This window comes from Pectinophora gossypiella, chromosome 13, assembly GCF_024362695.1.
Source record: "Pectinophora gossypiella chromosome 13, ilPecGoss1.1, whole genome shotgun sequence".
NCBI lineage: Eukaryota > Metazoa > Arthropoda > Insecta > Lepidoptera > Gelechiidae > Pectinophora > Pectinophora gossypiella.
This window is the reverse complement of record NC_065416.1, coordinates 1,369,788-1,393,141: the sequence shown is the minus strand read 5'-3', so window position 1 is coordinate 1,393,141 and position 23,354 is coordinate 1,369,788. Positions and strand designations below refer to the sequence as shown.

General features: G+C 39.6%; 2 protein-coding genes across 8 annotated transcripts in view; one reads left to right on the top strand and one right to left on the bottom strand.

Moving 5' to 3' along the window:
* LOC126371686 (E3 ubiquitin-protein ligase Ubr3) overlaps positions 1-23,354 on the top strand; it is an 86,469-nt gene that overhangs the window by 40,824 nt on the left and 22,291 nt on the right. The gene's annotated exons all lie outside the window — the stretch shown is intronic.
* Positions 705-22,056, bottom strand: LOC126371706 (uncharacterized). Of its 5 annotated transcripts, none has more exons than XM_050017022.1 (10): positions 21,463-22,056; positions 7,696-7,837; positions 5,818-5,955; positions 5,183-5,400; positions 4,572-4,664; positions 3,477-3,604; positions 2,873-3,112; positions 2,447-2,581; positions 1,681-1,850; positions 705-971 (listed from the first exon to the last, which is right to left on the bottom strand). In XM_050017022.1, the coding sequence occupies exons 1-10, from the start codon at positions 22,030-22,032 to the stop codon at positions 799-801; spliced, it is 2,007 nt and encodes a 668-aa protein (XP_049872979.1). In that variant the 5' UTR covers positions 22,033-22,056; the 3' UTR covers positions 705-798. The 5 variants fall into 5 exon arrangements, with proteins under 5 accessions (XP_049872979.1, XP_049872978.1, XP_049872980.1 ...); XM_050017021.1 differs by lacking the exon at positions 3,477-3,604 and adding an exon at positions 3,866-3,993 and having other exon boundaries at positions 21,463-22,055; XM_050017023.1 differs by lacking the exon at positions 3,477-3,604 and adding an exon at positions 3,866-3,993 and having other exon boundaries at positions 7,696-7,834; positions 21,463-22,054.

Here is a 23,354-nt window from a genome sequence, read left to right as displayed (position 1 = left end):
TGTAAGTGCTGAATGTCAACAGACGTGAAATAGCGGTATTGCTTTCTTAGGTGAATTGCTTTGATGTGGCCTTTTTAACCCTCACTGATTCAGTACCAATGCTCGCCGCCTTCGCTCTAATTGTGTTTTTTGGCCTCATTCTTCGTTTTCCGACTAATGCACGTGCGAGCGAGACAGTCCGCGCGCTTTCTTTTACTCATTACGGCCATGTGACTCAAGTATGACCCCAGAGGGCGTGAGTTCGGCGTCAAATACGAATTGGCGTGGAGTGAAGAGTTACCGTTCTATACATATAACTATATAATCTTAGGTACAGTAAAAGTAATGTTGGCGCTTATTGTATCACCACGTTATTGTTCTAAATTATGCAAAGTTAACAATCAAAAACCGTTCCCGAGTGGAACGTAGATACGCAAAGTCTAGACCGTTTTATATAGACTCACAGTTAGACAGCCAGTTTTAAAATCAATTTATACGAAAAGCGGCTAGTGTAATGGGCACCTTCGCGCCCGGATTAGTCAGGGGCGGGCTTTTTGACGAGTGCAGTAAATAGCATTATTTTTGTTAACTATTTATGTAATTCCGTGTTTAGTAGTGTTACCTATTGAATAAAAACAGGTTATGTATTTCAATTGTAATTTATACGATGAACGTTTAATTCGCTATCCAAAAACCATTATTTTTCACCAAAATGAAGCACGTGATAAAATTTCACCAAAATTTTATTATACCAAAATTTACTTAGACTTAAAGCTAATTACAAAAGATGAGTATAATCTAAAGTACAGTAATTGTTAACTAATTGATGGCGGGTGAGAACTCTGTGGTGTCTTCCTCTTCGAAAGCCGTGGGTGGGGCGGCTGCGCGCACGTGGCGGGCGAAGTCGTACGTAGACAGCTTCACCGCGAGGAACCCGCCCGAGCCGCGGGACCCGCGGTGGATCACGCCTGCGCCGCTTGCTAACGACGCGCCTGGGGAGTACACGGAGAATGTATAGTTACAGCGCCATCCACCACATAATACTTAAAAAAAAGACTAATTTACAACCTAGTCAAATGAGATTCTTTTTATGAAATGTCAAAACGAAAGTTTTGTATGGAGTTTAAATGGGAATGTCCTGTGACGTCATCAATAAAAGTTGTCAAACGGCGTACTCATTGTTACTTATTTCCGAAGTAAAATTCGAAAATAAGTCGAAAAATAAAATGAGATTGATTTGTGATCATGTTAGACTGGCTTCTATTTATATATTGGCAGTTTATAATTTATCTTTGAGCCAGTCAAATACCCTATACTCGAGGTGGCACTCGAGTAAATACGTAGTAAGTACGCTGATGGGTCTCTATCACTGCGCGTAGGTGTATGTTTCTATATATATATTGCTAGATGTTAGTTAGCTAGCTAGCGTTATTTGGTGACTTCTGAGCTTCCGAAACTTGCAGTTTATTTTGCATTTTAACCTTATAAACTAGAGAACATCCAAGTGCATCCATTAGCAACACATTAAAATCGTAGGACTGATTGTACTATTAAAATCAAAACCCCATTGTTTAACTATTGTGTCTGGAAATCTCGGTTTTGAGAAGTTAAAACTGTAAAGCGTCATAAGTGATGTCCGATTTAGTTTTGAAGTTTCGTTATGTTTAAATTATAACACATTAGCTTGACCACAGAACGCACCTTTCATAGGCATGACGGGTTGAATATCAATAAACGGCACGGTGCTCTGCGCAGCGTCGGCTTCGAAGTCGCTGTGTGTAAACTCGATGTACTGGTCGTGTGACGAGTCCACTGGGAGAGGCGTCTGCGTTCGCGTCGGGATGTCTGGCCGGTGGAGCTCTAGGCGTTTTCTGAAATAGGAAACTTGAGGTTTAAAAAGAGTGCGATGGATCTCTGCTAATATTTATTGATAATAAGTAAATAGTCGTTACATGTCGTTACACGTTGTTTACACGATAGAAGAAGAAGTGGAGAATGAAAGAGAGTGTTTGTGCTCGATTCGGCTTGTGATGGACTATTCCAATTGGCATACAATCATGAGCTTATTTTATGTAAAAAGAGTTCATAACATGAACTTACGCATCCAACTTCTAACCTCGTCTTCTCAAACACGAGATGTAGAATGCCATGGTGGTGGTATAGACTACGTGGTCCAGTCAAAATTCTTTAGGTTTTGTCGTGCCATATAGACACTCCACACTAGTCCACACGTCACCACAAATCTCTTAAATAAATGTAGCACCATAATGGTGCCGATTCAGGCGTACAAAACTCAATTTTATTTTAAACTGACAGCTCTAATAATAGTGCAATGCTTCACTTACGACGAGTGTATAGTGTTAGTGTCTGTCAGAAGCAGCACCATTGTCTGCTGTCTTCTTTCAAGAAACGAGCTCTCTAAAGCCCACATCAGCTGAAGAAATTGTAACTTGGCACTGTAGCTCACCTGGGTTTTTCGGCGTTTCCGTCAGTATTGTCGTTACTGAGCCATATGCTCTTCTCCGGGTAGAGTCTTCCTGTTGTAAAGTTGAAGGGGGTGGAGCGGATCTCGAAGTGCAAGTGAGCACCCAGCATTCGGAATCTGAAATCAATTGTAGGGTATGTTTTAGTACGATTGTGTGATTAATCCATTTGCACGATTCTATAGACATTTTGTGTTCATTAAATGTTTTAAGTGGATTCCAGTTGTTATTTTTTTAGAATCATATCTCACTTTATTCTTGGTATCTTTCAGTTTCCCTGATCAACCAGCAATGTAAATGACAGTAAAATTGACTGAAATGACAGTAAAGTTCTATAAGAAATCTGTTGCTGAGTGTAGCTCGCCTTTTTCTTTATTTATTTGTGTACAATAAAGAAAAAAATGTTTTACCTAACTCCAGTCAAGATGCTACCAGCGGGCGAATCCAGCTCATCCAAATCCACAGCTCTCCGCTCGTACGACAGTGTGTGGAAGTCCACCCCGTCCCTCATGCCAGGGTCTAGAGGGTCGAACTTCTGCACCGGCACCCAGTTCCCTGGCGTCACCACGCCTCGCTCCCCAAGAGTACCTTCCGCTACTTGAAGGTGGAACACTCTTCCGAGCTTCACCAGTTTCAACCCAGTTACTACCCTGGAAATTACAAAGAAACCAATTAAAATATCAGTTAAAAGGTTATGGAGAAATTAACACCCGCACACCCATGCTTTTAGTTCGAGACCTTGAAAAAAGATTCTGGAAAATGACAAGTACCTGGAATGAAATCTCCTCACCGCATTCATAATATTTACAACCCTGTTATTTGTTTTAGTACCGAAGGGAGTCCTAAAGTTACCCGATATAGTTAAGAATACCCGACGAATTAAATCGCGCCTTATATACAAAAGGAGAGCTTAAGAACCCAAAAGCATCATGCTATCCCGAATTAAAAAGCAGCTTATATACGCAGCTGGTATGCCCAAAATGACTTAAGAGCCTCGTCAGTCGTCTTACTGACATGTTCTTATCAGCGTCGGATACAGCCTCCCGCATGCTGAAGAAGCGTTGGGCATCATCGGCCTCGTCCTCGCAGAGGCACATGCAGTACGAACAGTGGAGGAGATTCCATTTCCACCACGAGTCGACCTTTTGGAATTAAAATGGATTATTATTTACATTAGTAAGTACAGAACGATACATGGGATCGTAGAAGTAATACATTTTCAAGAAGTGGAGGCAATTATGTGGGTTATTATCAAAAGAGTGAAGCATCGATTACGAAAATTCTAGAAATTTAGCCTCCAGAAGCATTGTCCAGGTCACGGATCCTAAAAGACCCATCCATGCGTCCAGTTCTCCCTAGCTCCCTACACTGGTGTGCGGGCGTCCCATACGGAAGGGACTAACTTGTTGTTCTTGACGTCAGATGTCGCATCCCAGAGACTGAAGTAGCGATCAGAGTCGTAGCTCGCGTCGTCGCATAGGCACATGCAGTAGGAACAGTGCCAAAACAGCCATCGCCACCACGAATCCACCTGGGGAGTTGCTATACTGTGACATACTTTGTTCCACTACAGTTTATATTAGTTTGTTGATGACTTTTGATGACTGTCGAGTTAAGGCCACCTTAGAAATCACAAATTATAATTGAAATGTATATCGATAAACCAAGTTAAAAACATGTTTCTTGGAGAACACAATATTATCAACAAAAATCGTCTGGGCAAAAGCTTGCCTTGTATATTTGATTTTATTTGCGCCTCGATTTATCATTGACCCACTGACCCTGGGTATCCCAGTTTATAGATAAGCCAAAGCAAATATTAATATAACCGTTAAGATTTCACACGAATAATATTGCGTTTTAGTCTTCATAATATTTTACTGTTATGAGAATAGATATAGTAAACTTGAGTGTTTTGAAAATTATCGTTTTGACGATAAAATATCACTTGTCTATCCTTCCAAATGACTACGCAACAACAAATTATAATCACTGCGACCAACATTCCTAATAGTCGCCCAACGCAAACAAACGAACATTAATAATTCACATTTTGCGCATTGGCCCAACACTGGCCAACATCCGCTCTGAATATGAAATGAGTCTCACCTTGGTCGTCCCTTGCATGCAGCTGCCGACCCTGCCGAATGTTCTTCCGTTCTCGTATTCAATCCAGTCGTACCGCCTGTTGCTGTGTAGCCTCTGTAATGTCAATATTTACATGTCAATATAAAATTTACTCATACAGCTAAGAGAAGAAAAGATACAAGTGTTTTGGCGCGATCAAATCAACCTAATTTTCAAAAATAGAATGTCCAACGTGAAAGCTGAGTATAAACACCTCGGGATCTTCCAAAAGGCAGTATTAGCTTTTAGTTTCGAGGACATTGTAAAGGTACAAATAGTGCACGTTTATTTATTGCCATGGCGACACATACTTCCGTAATATAAGCTGTTTTGCTTATCGCATTCCCTACAACTCTATCGGTGTATTAATTAGTTAATTAATATGCAAACAACTTTACCGTCTAATCAATTATTACTACTTTACGTTGAATTGACTCTAGAATTTTTGGCGTGCTTTTCGTAGAATTAGAAATAGAATTATGATCTGTCACGGTTCATTATATTCATATAAGCAATTCGAATCAAAACACAAGTTTAAAAATCACGGGATTCAGTTGTTTAAATTTATGTAATAACTATCAAACAAAACTCACCGCAGGACATATCCACATATCAGAATCAATATATTGACAGTCAATGATTCTTCCTTTGCAAATCTTCTGCTTCTGACAGAACTGGTCTGCGAAGCAGTGGTGGTTCTCAGCCAGGGTGTAGTAGGCGCAGTTGTCTCGGCAGGTCCCTTCCGTATTCATGTCCACTTCGTTCTCCACGTACCCTTGGAGGAGACGGGTTACCTCTGCGTAGGTCTCGCCTGAAGTTTTGATTTGGATGCTTTAGAAAATTTGTGGTGGCAAAAACAAAAATGGTTGCCCCAATAGATATATTATAAAATTTCTCAGTAACATGTGGGCCGGGTTGAGTAATCTGTCTTATGTACTGACTATATAGTGATTTACGTCTTTTTCCACTCTTAGCGCCTATCTCTTACTATCAGCCAATCCCAAAGCATGAGAAGCCACGGGCACGACAGAAGTGTGTGTATAGTTGCCAGCAATAGCACACAACTCACCTTTTCTTGTGACAAAGTCATAACATAAATAGCCTATACACGTCCCGCTGCTGGGCACAGGCCTCCCCTCCAACCCGTGGGGGAGGGGGTCAGACATTATAAAAAATAAATATACCGTCAACGCAAGGAAAAAGTCTGTATAAAGTAGCCAAGACTCACCTAGCTTATGATGTGGAGGATCACATCGGTACAGGTCTCGCTGCGCCAAGACCAGCGCAGCCCTGGCAGCGGCTGCAGTCTGAGATGTCCTTTCTCCATACCTCGTTCTTGTCAGACTAGCTTCTTGTGTGAAGTTGCCTGAAATTGTTATAATATTATATAAATATTCATATGCTCTAGAAATATATGGCGGTTATCTAGTATGTAACCTAATCTCTTCTTTTTCGTTGTATTCGCTACTTCCCTTGCAGCGCCAGGTATCTCGTTGACAAATGTAATTTTCCTTAAGACCCAGCTTCGTTTTGCGCTGCTGCAACACACTTACATACCTGGCGTGTTAAATACAGAGCTGTTGATTGGCTGTCTGTATCGAATCTTTTTATTTTATTTTGTATGCGTGTGTCTGTAGACCAAATTAATTTTTTAGTAGACAAAGTTCCAAGTTATCTAAAAAACTATTTGCAGCCAAAGATAGCCAGGACGTGACTGTAGGTAGACTTCCACGACTTGCCATTATAGATAAGTTATGTCCATCTGTTCCTGACCATCCGTGGAACGTTGATATATGAACACGTTCAATGTTTACAGCAAGGCAATAAAGAGAGACTCATTTAATTGATAATTCTCAGAATGAGTATCGCAAACTGCCGAAACGTGAGCTTGATTCGTTTTAGCGACTGAGTGAGTTCAGGGTTACTCATATCAGAATTCCAGTGGCTGTTGTTGGTAATATAAATGTTTGCTAAGTTCTTATCCTATACTTATGTATCGTTATATTTATGTGGTGGATTACCAACCTCAGCAACCCTGATGTTAGGGCTACTATTGAACGCCTAACGAAACTAAGAATCACAAAGTCATTTTTGTGATATGTCCCCATCGAGATTCGAGCCCGGGACCTTTGGTTGGTGAGCCCAACGATCAACGACTGGACCACGAAAACTTAAAGTCATCTTGCAGACACTTATACGCCCGAAAAATATAATTCAACAATGTCAATACATTTCGAAAGATAAATTTATTTTACTTCTCGTCTGAATAACATCATCAATATTTGTTTATAATGTTAACAAAGTCATACATCAACAACATGCCTGTTTATTTATTGATATTGCTCATAATGTTACCTAAGCAAATAGCACGTTTCTGTATCACTTCCTTTGCAAATGTTTGATTTGTCAGTTCGCAGGCTTTCGTAGTATTACAACTATCACGATTCATCATTATGGTCCTGTATACCTGGTTAAATATAAATCCACATTCACACTAATAATATTAATGCGATAGTAACTCTATCTATTATCTTTTCGAGGTTAAAACGCGGAAACGATTTAGACGAAATTTAGGAGAAATTTGAGATCTAGTGTAGATCATGTTACAAGTTAGTAAAAATGTTATGTTCTTAAAGTAAACTAAAAAAACACTAATTTTAACCCAATGTAACTCAGCAACAGATAAATAGCTATGAGATTCCAATACCTCGTGAATTATATAATAACTTGTTATTTCTTGCTTGTGCAATATGGGAATGGCAAACCTATCATTATATGATTCAGCTGACTTTATATTGCATTGCATCGTGTCGCATACTCCATTAAACTGCACTGCCTTGATGGTCTTGGCTAATTTATGGCTTTAATCACGAACCAGTACGCTTGTTATGTAGGCTTCTTGAGTTCTAGCCTATAGTACTTATTGCGGGGTTATTTATTTTTTATAGTTCTAAGAAGCCTATAGTATTTTTCTTTTATATTGTCTGCACTCTGCACTTGTGTAAGCACGGATCATATCACTTTCGGAAAGTCAGGTGATCAGCCTGTAATGTCCTAACCAAACTAGGGAACACAAAGTAGGTAATTTACTAAAACCCAACCATACCTTTCCCATATATCCTGAGAAGCATCCAAGAGAACTGCATCATGGCGTAGCCCTTGATCTCTGTGAGCGAGATGGTGTTGTACATATCGTAGATCAGCTGGTGCTGGGACAGCTGGAACTCGCACAGGTCGGGATGGTCCTGCTGATAAAATGTTTGTTAATTGCAGTCCACAGTTATTCTCTCTCTCTTGGTCGGTCCCTCATATCTGAGGATCGTGGTCAGCTTCAGGGTTGCACCTGGAGCGTATGAGCGTCGTCATCCAAGTTCTACACAATAGTAAGGGAAGCGCTGGACAGGAACCGGTGGAGGCAGATCATACGCTCCACAGTTATTAACGAAGCGAAAAGAAAGCGTCGTAGGTAAACGTACAAATACTGATCTTTGACGATCTACATAATGGATATATTCTTTGAAGGACTCTCACTATACGCATTTGTACGAACGCGCCTTCTAAGTGCGGTCGGACTTAGAGTTATGTTTTAATTTGCTAAAATTTTGACCAAATGTGTACCTCATAAAGCTTTGAATAGGACAATATAAATGTTGTTAAAGTGGTAAAAAACCATGCTCCTCTTCATTTTTTGGCTGTCATGTTTATGTTGGACCTAGTTTTCGGGTAGCTACTTTGGTGAAAACTCTCGGTTTCTCTGGTCACGCTAAGCGCCTGCCAAATCATGCAAATCTGGGTACTGATTATACTATAATCAAAGAACTGCTTCGTTTGGGAACTTTTTGGTTACTGAGCGTTGAATGTTTCTACTTAGGGTACAAAAGTTTGCTTCTGACTCGTTTAACGTCTACAGGTTGTAATCGATTTGATTTGGTTGTATTCAATGTTTGGAAGGATTTTCGTATGCTTGTTAGAGACATCTAAATAGTAACTGTTTATAGATTCAATAGAATGTTAGTTTAGTGTATTTGTTTACACGAGTTTATAACGATAAACTACTGAGTGTAGTTATCATTACAAAATAGACAGAAGTTCCTCCATGTTTACAGGGAAATACTGTTTACTTTGATAGTTTAAATTGGCCTTCGCTGTAATGAGTGTGTGAACGCCGAGTGGTGTAGTTCAACCCACCCCTCTTCAAGTAATTAGTTAATTAATAATGTTCACATTCAATTCTCGCGTTGACCGACTTCATTAATACCAATGAGTGTTTATAAACCGCACTCTCCAAGGGTCGAATTACATCAAAATATGCTACACACACGCATCGAGCGATCGGCAAAACACACGAGTCACTGACATTCTACACAAATAACGGATCAGATTGTCCTTTGTCTCATTTTGACACGATATACGGGCATCGCGCGTTACTCATCAATGAAGCACTTCCCGTATTACCTGCAGTGCGGTGCGGAATATATCCCCATGCGCTAACACCTCGTGTATCTTTCTCACAGCCTGCGCTACCGAGCTCTTCGGATCCATTAAGACTTGCTCGGCCAAGTCCAGCCATTCCCTCACCGGCGCAGGCACCGCGCCCGGTACCGACTGCCGCTTCACAAAGTCCACAAAGTTCTTATAAAACCCATCTATCAACTGCAATTTCTCTAACGTTCTCTCCCACAACCACGATTTCAGCGGAGGCCTCGGCGACCTCGGTATAGATTCGATCTGTTGGTCCAACGCGACGAACGCCTTTGTTAGCTCGACGTCCCCTCCCAATCCCGTGTCTCTCCACATGGGATCTGTGACATTGCTCCACAGGTCTTCTTCTAGAGTGTAGAACTTTTCTCTGACGTAGTCTACGGTTGTTAGTTCACCGGCAATAGCGACTGCGAACAGCGCACAGAGCGCTGCGAGACGCATGGCGGCGCGAATGGAAAGTGAAACGTTTTCCGAGACAGCCCGGCGTGCACTGCGCGCGAGGGGACTGTGGATCGCGAGTGGGGTCGCTTTAGTGATGTCCCACGTTCTCACGTCAACATCGATCTTATATTTCTCTTGTCAAAACATTGATGCAGATTCTATAAACAATTTCGTAATCGGTAATTTAGGTCAAGGGCTATAAAAACAAATTTATGTTGGTAACTTCGAATGGTTAAACTCAATTATTTTAACAAACTTCAATTTACTGGTTTCACAAACGGGTGACCCAGTCCGCAGTAGAACCGCGACTGAAAGAAGGCACCTCCGATCGCCGACACGAAGACGTTGACCTTTCGCGGTGTAAATCAAATTGTTTTATTTGCTCATTGACAAATGACGCTTCCTCGAGGAAACGGGAAAACGATTCATTGTTTTGGAGAATGTAACTTAATCGATTGTTGGCTATCGCGTTTCACGCGTGAAGTCAAATTATGAACGTACTCGTAATCTTTTTTATCGAGCTCATTGACTAGCTTTGTAGTTAACCAATCTGTTCGTTACGCTTACGAGTTATTGCGATTGTCCCTAATTCGGAACAATGCGGTAAAGAGTTATAATTTACTTTTTTATACTTAGATCTTTCTTACATAACACTAATTTTAGCTGGAATTTCTCACTTAAGAAACTATTTTTTTGGAACGTCAAACTTCATAACTGAAAGGCATTATAAAATTATATATGTCACTGAATATACCCTACATTTACGACGTTTGCAATCCTCATTTACCGTATCGACATCGATTAGTTCCAAACATTTCACAACACTAGCCCGCATGTTAAAACTGTTAGCTCGACAAGTTTACTTTGTCATTGTTGTGGCTCTTATCCCTTGTTTATACGTTACATATTTGTACGATTATCTATAAGTCTTACGTGGTATTTTCTCTGCGTGTGTGATAGGTTGTATTTACTGGTAATAAAGATGGTTTTGCAGTGTTTGTGGGTGTTAGTTGGTTATTTTGATTATTAAATCCGTATGCTGTGTCAGCTGACGCTGTAATATGCAGTAGTGTATTTGTGTGGTTGCTATTTTTCCTTTGTTTAGGCTTTGGGGAATTCTAATCTAGAAGCTCTTGGTCTTTTCGCTTTTTTTTCTTTATATTGCTTGTATTTTTCTTTATATTTTCCTGGAATAAGATTGTTTTATTAGCTATTATCTATTACTAGTCAAAACCTATACAACTTGTGTATAATAATAACTACAAAAATGAAAAAAACTTGACAGTTAAAAATATTAATAGGAAATTGTCTATAGCGGGGAGCATGTATGAAGACTTTATGACAGTGGAAGAAACGAAAGCGGTGTGTCACGATCGTAGTAACTCCGTGGTCCCTGCCTACCCCAACGGGAAAAAGGCGTGATCTCATGTACAGTCATTAGCAATATAATGTACCCAATTTAGGACTCTGTCGCACTAACATATTTGACATTTAGTGAGACTTACGGTTCAATTTGTCAAAAAAGTTAATGTGACATGGTACCAAAGTGTATATTAATGCTCGTGACCGTGTGTATGTATGTTGTCTTTAGCAGTAGAATCTTGTCTATTATTTTCATTAAAAGATTTCAGTGCGTTTGATCACGATCCAGGCATGTCATGCCTACATGACATACATGAGATCACGCCTTTTTCCCGTTGGGGTTGGCAGGGACCACGGAGTTACACTTACTACGAGCGTGACACACCGCTTTCGCTTCTTCCACTCTCATAAAGTCTTCATGCATGCTCCCCACTATAGACAATTTCCCATTAATATTTTTTAACTATCAAGTTTTTTTCATTTTTGTAGTTATTATTACGCACAAGTTATACAGGTTTTGACTAGTAACAGAAAATAGCTAATAAAACAACCTTATTCCAGGAAAATATATAAAGAAAAATACAAGCGATAGGATTACAATAGTCGGCCTTACTGCGTAGGTATTAACAATAATAAACAGTTTACCTGATATACTGAAATATCGAATGAATGCATTGCGGTTCCACGTAATTCTTTTAGGTTATTAGAGTCCGTCAATGACGGATAGTAGAAAATTACTTAGAGATATCGGATGCCGGATATTGGATATAGTGCGTAAGCTACCATAACCAAATTTAAATAATGAGTAATTTCTAGTAATTTCGAAACCCTTCTATTAAAACGATGGACGTTTCGTACAAAAATTGCTACCCCTTTTTATCCACTTAGGGTATGAATTTCGCATAATCCCGCCTTGAGACTCCTAGCACTTGAAGGTTCTGAGATTTCATGACGAGTGAGTCAGTCAGAGAATAGACCTTGATGATCTTTCACTTCATATAGATTTTACGTCTAACGTCAACATTGGTGCTAATTCCCGCAGACCCCATCTAATTTTATTTTAAGTTATACCTGTCATTTTCTTATCCGTTTAAAAGAAAGGGACATTCGTTTTAAAATTAACTGGTTGACAATCATCCGTCCCTTTCCTTTTCGACGGGTAAGAAAGTGACGGATATAACTTAAAATTAGGCGGTGTCTGTAGGAATCGGGGCCATTGTATTCATTATCACAACATTAAATAGGTTCCAATGCGTCCTTGCACAGATACCTATTGTCTTAGATTGCCTAGACGTGTCTAAGTTGCGAACTACTTATCTCGACTAGTGGTGACGTCATTCCGGCCAAGTAGTTAATGCCATCTGCGGCAAACGTACAATAAGTCACGTCAAAAACGGTGACATCAGAATGAGGATAGCTACTTTAGGTATTTTTAAGATTCCTATTCGAGGTCTACACTGAATAGACGAGAAACTTTCATTATCAAGTCTAATGCGAAACTGAACGGAGCAAGAATCTTAATATCCCAATTAGGGTAGTCAGAGGTAGATCCATTACAAGATGAACTAAGCACCTACGCTTCACCGAGCTTTTTGTTATACCAACCTGGTAGGTGGTGAGCCGTATAGACGTCTATACATCATCATCATCAGCCCATTAACGTCCCCACTGCTGGGGCACGGGCCTTCCCTATGGATGGATAGGGAGATCGGGCCTTAAACCACCACGCGAGCCCAGTGCGGATTGGTGGTTATTAACGACTGCTAATGCAGCCGGGACCAACGGCTTAACGTGCCTTCCGAAGCACGGAGGAGCTCGAGATGAAAACTTTTTTTTTTGTGGTCACCCATCCTATGACCGGCCTCTGCGAAAGTTGCTTTACTTCAACAATCGCGGACCGAGCGCGTTTACCGCTGCGCCACCGAGCTCATCAACGTCTATACAATACAATACAAATACACTTTATTGCACCAAAATAAAAAGAAATAATTACAAAAAGACTCTTAACTAAGTAAATGGCAAATGGCGGCCTACACAGTACAGTAGGGGTGGGCTATGGGCTATACAGGTCGTGCCAACTGTGTTAGTCAAAACTGTAGGTACTTACACATAAACATAAATAGCCTATATACGTCCCACTGCTGGGCACAGGCCTCCCCTCAATCAACCGGAAGGGGTATGGAGCATACTCCACCACACTGCTCCACTGCGGGTTGGTGGAGGTGTTTTTACCGCTAATAGCCGGGCCGGCTTAACGTGCCCTCCGAAGCACGGAATCATCTTACTTTTTCAGACAGGTGATTCAAGCCTGAAAAATCCTTACCAAACAAAGGACAGTTTCACAAAGTAATTTCGACAATGTCGAACCCGGACCTCAAGATCGTGAGCCTAACGCTCTAACCACTAGACCACGGAGGTTGTGTTAAAAAACTGCACTTAATTTAAATTGATAAGTCATTAGTCCAAGTTCGGTACCTGGGTTCAATCCGGCGGTCCCCGTTTGATAAACAAGCCGGTAAACCACAGATCCTTTTGATTTTCCTGTGTGTGCAATAAACTATTTGTTATGTTATGGATATGACCACAGTGACTATACCTGCAGACACATCAAATTTTAAGTTATATCTGTCATTTTCTTATCGCCGGAAAAGGAAAGCTTCGGAGTTCCTACATATCGCACTGAACTGAGAGATGACTCCTCACAAGCAATTTCCTTGGCCACAGTACTGCTGGCAAACAGGTTTAGGTTCAAGATTCGGAAGCAAAAACCATAATAGTTTTCTTAGAAACGTAATAGTAAGTGGAAATGCTTTGCTAATATAGATTTAAAAGGCGATTAAGCCATTGTTGTGCTTTTTGTTTCTTAATAGGTTTCGTGTAAAAAAGATAATGTTGAATACTTTTTTCTCAATATACATACTGGCAATACCAGAGGCATTACGGGGCAAAACACGATAATTAAAAAAGTAAATATATAGCCTATATACGTCCCACTGCTTGTCACAGGCCTCAGCTCAATCAACTGGAAGCGGTATGGAGCATACTCCACCACGCTGCTCCAGTGCTGGTTGATCAAAGCACTCTATGTATCTACAATAAGATACAAAGCATCACGCCTGTATCCCCAAAGGGATTGGCAGAGGTGTATAGTATATACACCCAGTCCTCGACAGCTATTATTTATTTATTTATTTATAAAGGTACATACAACATTACAGCTATGTTTAAGTCCCATGTAATAGGGGGCGAGCCTATTGCCATTTGCCTTTCAACTGTTTTAAGACAGTAGTTAAACAAAAACTTTACAAAAAGGTTATTATAAAGTTAGTGATTATTTAGAAGATATGAATGCATGGGATTAACTGTCTGAGAAATGATATTAGGCAGCTAAATTACTCAATTGTATACCAATATTTTATGTTTATTTTTATTTTTTTGTAAAGAACGTCTAGGGCCCTGTGCCGAGGCTTCTTTTCCCCGGCTATACAGGTTGTGAGAAGCTGCAGTAGTTTTAGGCGGATGAGACGTTCGTTATGTAAAATTGACGATTCAAAGTGGAGGAAGCAAGAGAAGTGTGTCAGGATCGAAGCAAATGGAATTCTATAGTCTCTGCTTACCCCGGTGGGAAATAGGCGTGAGTTGATGTATGTATGTATATATCAAGTGTATATTAAAGCAAATTTATCTAAAAAAAGCAATACTGCTATTTGACATTTGTTGACATTGCGCGCTTACGCATGCGCGCGCATTATTTATTATGATAAGCGTATTTGTATAAATATTAACTGTAGTTATTATATTAACCGTTGTTGTTGCACCTTTGCCTCCTAGTAGTGGTTGCCTGGAAGAAATTATTTCAGAGCAACAAGGCCGCCCATTTGTTCTGTTGCTAAATGTTTTACAAATGTTTATATGTTTTGTTTGTGTGCGATAAAGTATATTAGATTTGATTTACTTTTATATGCGGAAGTGTCAAATCGTAATATTGCTTTTTAAATGAATTAATTGTTTCAATTGAAGCCTCAATGCATTGTTTGATTGAATTTGTTGAAGACGTGGTAGCCCAGTTTGTAGAAAGCTTGCCTCTCACGTTGAGGTCGCAGTTTCGAATCCAGCAGAGGCCTAAACCAAAGAAAGAAAGAAAGATAAAGATTTTATTGTGCATAAATTTAGATACAGGCCAATGATTGTCGAATTTATTTCGAATTCATGTTTGGATCATAAATGATGACTTTTTGTAATTATTTCTTTTTATTTTGGTGCAATAAAGTGTATTTGTATTGTATTGTATTGTATGATTATCACGTGCTCAGCGGTGAAGGAAAACATTCCCGAGAAATGCATTTCCGGAGGTATGTGACCTAAACTGAATTGGGTTTTCCCTTCGCGGGTTGGAAGGTCAGACAGGTAGTCGCTCCTGTAAAAAACCGAACCTGTCAAATTTTCAGGTTAGGTAAGCTGACCCTGTGAAAAACGGGATAATGCTAGGGAGGTGAAATGCATTGTTTCAATGTGGCCTTTTAACCTCCTGAATTGTACTTGAAACTTACAGCTGTGACGGTCTTACAATAGTAAAACAAGCTAATTCGACGACAAACGCATCGCTCATTAGTCTGTCATTCAAAGACAATCGACCGTGAAGGTTCCATTTAGACCAACAATAGACCTGGAAACCTGATAGGCTCAAAAAAGTAGGTAATCTACCTTGGTCTAATACATAAACTGCCTATATACGTCCCACTGCTGGGCACAGGCCTCCCCTCAATCAACCGGAGGGGGTATGGAGCATACTCCACTACGCTGCTCTGCGGGTTGGTGGAGGTGTTTTTACGGCTAATAGCCGGGACCAACTGCTTAACGTGCCCTCCGAAGCACGGAATCATCTTACTTTTTCGGACAATCAGGTGATTCAAGCCTGAAAAGTCCTTACCAAACAAAGGACAGTCTCACAAAGTGATTCCGACAATGTCCCCATCGGGAATCGAACCCGGACCTCCAGATCGTGAGCCTAACGCTCTAACCACTAGACCACGGAGGCCTTGGTCTAATAGGATCTAGAAATTATTAGATAATAACACATGTCATGGGAGCAAGTTAGTAATTGTTTAGAAGATATGAATGCATGGGATTAACCGTCTGAGAACTGATATTAGGCAGCTAAATTACTCAATTGTATAACAATATTTTAGGTTTTTTTTTTAAAGAACGTCTAGGGCCCTGTGCCTAGGTTTTTCTTGCCGCTTCTTTCCCCCGGCTATACAGGTTGTGAGTAGCTGCAGTAGTTTTAGGCGGATGAGACGTTCGTTATGTAAAAATTGACGATTCATAGTGTAACGTTACCTACTGAGTAAAGATATTTTTGAATTTGAATTTGAACAAGTTACAGGATTAGAAGAGAGAAACAGTAAGAGCACGTGACGTCACGTATTCCTATTGCTATTTCTTTCTAGCTCCCTGATTTTGAATGGCTGTAACATTTCCATTCTGTTCTCACATTTGGTTATCAACTTCTGTCTTATTTTGTTTATTTTTAAAAAGGTATTATAACTGTTAATACCAGTTAAGTACCTTCCTATAGGAGTAGTCAAGGGGTAATATTTCCAATTGGGGTAGTCAGAGGCAAACGTCGTGTTCTATAAGTCAAAGAATTGGCCCTTGATAGACAAGAATGGAGAATGCTACATCGACAAGAGCGTGGCTCTTAAATTGATGATGACATTTCAATAAAAATATGTGGCCTAATTTTATGAAGCTAATGGTGCTGATTCCTGTAAACACCGTCTAATTTTATTTTAAGTTTTACCTGTTTTAGAGAAAGCATATTTTTTATCGAACACACGTCATTTTTAGACAGGCAGGATTTTAAAAACCGACGCAAATTATTAGCCAATAACCCGTCAGAATTAAGTTGACAGCACACGTCAAATGGTTTGCTTACGAAAATGATAACAAAATAACGGGTATAACTTAAAATTAGGAAGTGTCTGCAGAAATCGGGGCCACTATATAATATATATTAGTAACTACTAATTACTAATTAGTTCCCATAAAGAAAACTCTGTGTTCTCAATTACTACCGTAATTAGTGATTAGTTGCCGCCATTAGTAGTTACACGTGCTACAGATCAGATACTTTTATTTTTGTGTCGATAGTTATTTGTTATGTCATTAGTTAACCCCTGATCAGCGACGTCTGCACGGCGCGAGTTATATCGAGGGCTTCGACCAATAGACGCAGCGAATGTTATCTTTGTAGATAAAGGTGTTGATCTAAGCGAGGGCTGGTCGATACAGTAGAAACAATAGATTTTACAATGTTATAGTGTAAATCTCACGTTGTTGGTCTAATAAAGCTCCGTGAAATGAGGGTACTTTACTTACTTTCTGACGAATAAATTGTTATGAATGAATTGTTGTTTATCTTACGATGACTGTATCTCTGACTACCCTTATTAGGAATGTATTCTTGAGCTTTATAGGTACCTATTGTCTTTATTGTTATGTAGACCTCTATATCAACTTTCTAAAGTGTTAATAAGTTCATAGATCATGTATGATGGGTAAATTCTTCCCCATTACACTATCGCGTGGGTTATGAGGTGGATTACCAACGTCATCAACCCTGGTGTGAAAGTTATTGGTGAGCCGCCATAGGCCCCTGACATGACTCATGTAAGGACTACATACTTAACTTAACGGCTTAACGTGCCTTCCGAAGCAGACTGTAATGTCGTAACTAAACTAGGGATCACAAAGTGAATTTTGTTATGTGTCCCCACCGGGATTCGAACCCGGGACCTCCGCGGATCGTGAGCCCAACGCTCAACCACTAGACCACAGATGCCGTTACGGTCTTCCCCATTGATGTTGAAACATTTTATTTTGACGAATAAAAAAGCTTCAAATGCGGTCTTCCCCATTGATGTTGAAACATTTTATTTTGACGAATAAAAAAAGCTTCAAATGCTGCCTACGGTTAGCTTGCTCTGAATAGTGTTACATTACGATCTATAATCATTCTATAATAACACATCGGGACCATATCGCACAGCTGTGACGCGCAGGCGCACGATGTTAACCTATTATCAACTCTAAAGTACCTAGAAGTGATGACTCGTATCCGGTGGACTTGTGTCGTGATACCAGGGTGCTAATAATAATAATACTTATTATTATTTCGTACAATAAAATAATAATAATGCGCAACGCCCGCATCGCGTAGAGCTGGATTGAACTAACTAACATATTATTCTACAATTCGTGCCTGGCTTTGCAAACTGACGTATCTGCAATTTTTTGCTAAAATAATTTGTGTCTTATTGACAATGTCATAAGGTGCAACTCAGATTCGCAAAAAAATTGAGATACGTCAGTTTGTGACGTCAGCGTCGAATTTTTGAAATTAAAGTAATTTTGCCCGTGGAAATAAATTAAGTCGAATTTATCAGCCATCTTTTTTCTTTTTGGTGGTGCAAGTACAACTTAAAATCAGGAGGTGTCTGCAGGAATCGGGGCCAATCTTGAAATAACAGTATTCTAAACAGTTTTTAACCTCAAAACTATTATAGCGTGTCATATAATGTGTACGGTTATCAATCAAAGTTGTTTGACCCGCCACTGAGTCATCTGTTACTGCTAAGCTGTGACCACAGTGAGGGAGGAAACGGGAATATCATTGAATGATTTTTTTTATTTTATTTTTTTAAACATTAGTCTAGAAACATGCCTGATGCCGTACCCCGAATAGGCTAGTTTCCAACTAGTCAATTCAGTTACTTTTTACTAAACGTCAAAACACGAAATTATTATGGAATTTGTATGAAAAAGCACACTGTGACGTCATAGAAAAACGTGATAAAATGTCGCACTTATTATTACATTTTTCTTGATTAAAATCACTTATTATTACATTTTTCTTGATTAAAATTCATAAATAAGTTAAATAGAAAGAAGTAAATGATTTTCGTTAGTTTTAGATCTGTCTTTATTTAGTAAACAGAATTTCATAATTTATCTTGAACCTAGTACACGACCCAATTTATTATGAAAAAAAAAATAAACAAAACAATTTGGTAACCTTCTTATCATCCCGATAAAAACAAAAAAGACTTTATTCTAAGCGACTAACACCAAATTGACGATGTAATTTACAACCTTTAAGAAATAGGTCTCTGGTTTCCAAACCCAAACAAATGCACTTGTCCCTATCACACCCTGGACACTATACAAAATTCTCATTCTTCCCATGCTGCCTAGCCCGTAAGTGCGAGGGAGACAAACAGTCCGCGAGTCTTTATTACTCCTTAGCTGCCATGTAAGACTAAAACTAAGACCCAGAGGGGGTTAGGTCCGCGCGCGTAGTATGATTTCTTTATTCTATGCCCCCATTGACAAACACGCGCCCCTATACACACTTCCCTCGTCACTTTGAATCATTTACACGCGATCAGACAATGCATCCTGTCTCGCTTTCATTACATGCACATGTATGAACTTTTACCCTCATTCTCATGATGACGTAATCACGAACGGTCTTTTGAAGTGTTTAGTCTAAGACCAGTTTCTCTAGTTTTGTTATTTCTTTAATTTTATGAGAGGGAATTATTGTCTAAGTACGAATTGTTAAAAGTCGATAAGAAATAACGGCCTCCTTGCTTTGATTCGATTCCCGATGGAGACATTGTCGAAATCACTTTGTGAGACTGTACTTTGTTTATAGTTCAGCCGCGCAACCTTGGGTGGGGTAAACCTAACTCAGCCGCTGGTGGGGAGCGGAGAGTGGCCGTTCTATACGTAGTATTATTCCTTATTCTCTGCTTTTACCTAACCTGATGTCATTAGACTTAGCTGACGCTCATTTATGCTAAAATAGCACACAAAGGTCAATCAACTCGCACTCATAACCCGGCCTGGCTTCTTATCCTTTTCATTATTACTAATTGGCGATGTATCTTGGTGTTCATTACACTATTAAGTGTAGTATTAGCTGTAGACCAAGGTATAAAGATGGTGCTAATTCTAGTAGGCACGAAATTTAATTTAGTTTGCCAGTACCAAAACTACCTCTCTCTTTCTTGCACTTATCGTAAGTAAAGGAAAGCACTATTTTTAAATTTGTAAAATCAAATTAAAATTAAGTTTAAAATTAAGTTGGAATGAACGCGCTCGGTCTGCGATTGTTAAAGTTATGCAACTTTCGCAAAGGCCGGTCATAGGATGGGTGACCACAAAAAAAAAGTTTTCATCTCGAGCTCCTCCGTGCTTCGGAAGGCATGTTAAGCCGTTTGTCCCGGCTACATTAGCAGTCGTTAATAACCATCAATCCGCACTGGGCCCGCGTGATGGTTTAAGGCCCGATCTCCCTATCCATCCATAGGGAAGGCCCGTGCCCCAGCAGTGGGGACGTTAATGGGTTGATGATGATGATGATGAACACCACCAATGCCTACCTCTAGGTTTAAAACAAAAAAAGGGTGACAGACGAGTATACATATTTTACAAAAGTAGTTATAATATTATGCCTATTATGATAAATAATCATCGTTGAAGTCTACTACTCGTTTTGTCTGCAAACTACTTAGATAATAGGATCCCTTTATTCATTCTTTTCCACTGAAGATAAAATATACTTTATTTTTTTGAATAGATCACTTTCGACAGCATCAGACAGACATATACATAGACAATAAACCGGAGCCAACATGAAAAAATAAACCTTATAACTATCATGTTAAAACAATGGCAAATGTAATATATTAAATTGGCTATATTCAAAATATTTTTATAAAGGAATAATTGGCTTAGGCCAAAACGATTTGTTTAAATTTCCACGTTACAAGCGAATATGATAATAATGATCACCGCTAGTTACTTATTTATGTTTTCTGTTCAATAAATTGCCGCACTTTAAAGATCTTCGGACGACAGATGAGACTTAACCTCTCATCTGCCGGAACGCGGATCTCGACCAGACACAATGTAAAATCTATTGTGTCTGGTATCTCGGCAGATGAGAGGTTAATCGACAAAAATCACTAGAATCATTTTGTATATTTCATGAGGCAAAACAAATAACAAGAATTATTATAACCAATTCCACTTAAATGGTTTTAACACGACGAGAAGTGTCTGAGTCATCCGTTACAGTTAAACAAACGTCATGATAGCGACCGATCTCTTTGTGCTTATGGCCTTAACGGTTTGTGAACCTCTCGTCATTGAAATAATGAAATACGAATATTATTAATTATATGGCTATATCTATGACTGAAACAACTTACTGTTTAAATACTGTTGGGAACTCAAGATGTATCATTATAAAGTTCATTATTAAGTTAACACTTGTGATTTTTGCAATTTAGTTCACAACATCTGTTTACAAAAAATACTGCAACACTCAAGAAAGTCGTGAAAGCGTCTTAAGTAATGTTTGGCATATCCAATCGACTCATCGGATATCGCCTGTTGTTTGTTTACCTCTTCAACACAGTTTTCAATCGTTTCACCGGAAACCGCCGGCATTCAAATCAGAACGATATTTACGAAATGTGGGTACGAATCGACAACCGATGCGACCTTGGATACAAACCTGTAAATCATCCAGAACCAGTTGCAGCAACCCTCTACCCAAAAGGTTCTTGTGAGGAGGCACGATGAGTGAATGTACTCGTTCTAGTAGATCCGGCAACGCTCCAGGGTCGTGGGATACGCACCACTTCGCGAAGTTCTCCAACGTATCCCGCTCTAACTCCCTCTGGTACCTCACGTATTCCCTCATCCGTCGATCAGCTGACGCGATTCGACTTAACAAATCAGACATCTCCAACAAACGCAGCTCGAGCCGCGCTCCCCTGCCGACACTCTTGGCTATCAAAATGGCTATCGTTTCAGACTTTTCTACGCCAAGTTCTAGCTTTTCAAGCGCCCTGGAGACTTGTCCCAGTCGCGCGAGCACTTCCCTCTCCCGCCGCCTGACGAGCGGCAGTTCGACGCCACCGGTGACATTGAATGGCTTTCCTATAATGTCCCATGAGCTTAGAACTTCCTCGCCGATCTCCTTGCTGAGTTTGATGACTTCAAGCGCGTCGTCGAGCAACGCATGCGCGCAGGTGGCTAGCGCGAGTACCGCGAGCAAGGCGCGCGCGCGTCGGACGGACATGGCGGAGGACGCTCACCCACTGCTTTGTGCGAGCCGAGGTCGTCTGGGTGGCCAGCCTCGCTATTGTATTACCAATTTCGGGGAGATATTATTGCGGAATTAAACTTTTTTGCCTGCTTCTGTATTGGTTACAAGGTTGTTTCTCTTGGACTCAAAATGTAATTATTTGATTTTGCTATTTTTATATGAAATTGAAAATATAATATTGAAGCTTCTTAAACGATAATCTAATTTCTTTTTACAGAATTATAAAACGATAAACACCGAACTTCCTACGTGTAAAAGTGGCACTTAGAAATCGAGGAAGCGTAATGTAGTTCAATAAACCCGTTGTATGCTAAGCATATGTGCGGCGCGTGCTCGACGATTCCATATAACTGTCCGGACCGGTTTGACTTGTTTGCACTTGTACGTACTCGTACTGTCCTGATCTCATAAAGAAAATACGCGAAATTTAATTCTGTTCTTTATTTAAAATATATTCTTTTTTATGAGTAATTGGTATCTATTAGTACTCGTATTAGGTAAGGTTTAGGTTTAAGACAAAACACATGAACTGCTATTACAATACATTATTTTTGATAAAAAAAATATAATTAACACATACATACATAAACTCACGTCTATTTCCCACCGGTGTAAGCAGAGACCATAGAATTCCATTGATTCCAGCGATTGATGAATGTGGAGGAAGCAAGAGAAGTGTCTCAGGATCGAAGCAAATGGAATAACAGTTAATAATATACAAAAAAGAAAAGAATTACATGTTGTAGTTACTTTATATAACAAAGTGACAAATCTCCACACAATGGTGGTAATTCTTCGTCGCTGGCAACACTGTAGGAACCCCGCTCCCTCTGTTTATCAACAAAAGCTCTTTGTCATACTTTCGGTTTCGATCGCACCCATTTTTTTGTCATCATAATGTCGGCAGGTTTCTAAAGGGATGCTCAGGAATGCTATGCTAATGTAATGTTTTTTTTTTAATATCTAGTAGTAATAGGTCGCCTTACTAGGTTGTCTGGAAGAAATCGCATTAAACGATAAAGCCGCCATTTACAATGTACCTAGTTAAGTCTCTTTTGTGAATATTTTCTTTTATTTTGGTGCAATAAAATATCTATATTTGTATTTGTAGGTTGGTAGGCGACTGATTGTTAACAGGACAATGTAATTTAAAACCTATTATATTTCTTATTTTTCACCTCCATTTAGTCATCGTGGTTTCATGAGAAATACTTGGATTTATATACGTACAAAAACACACGCTAGTAATCCACAATGGGGTGGGCAGAGCAACAAGTAATCAAAGAGGGCTTGCA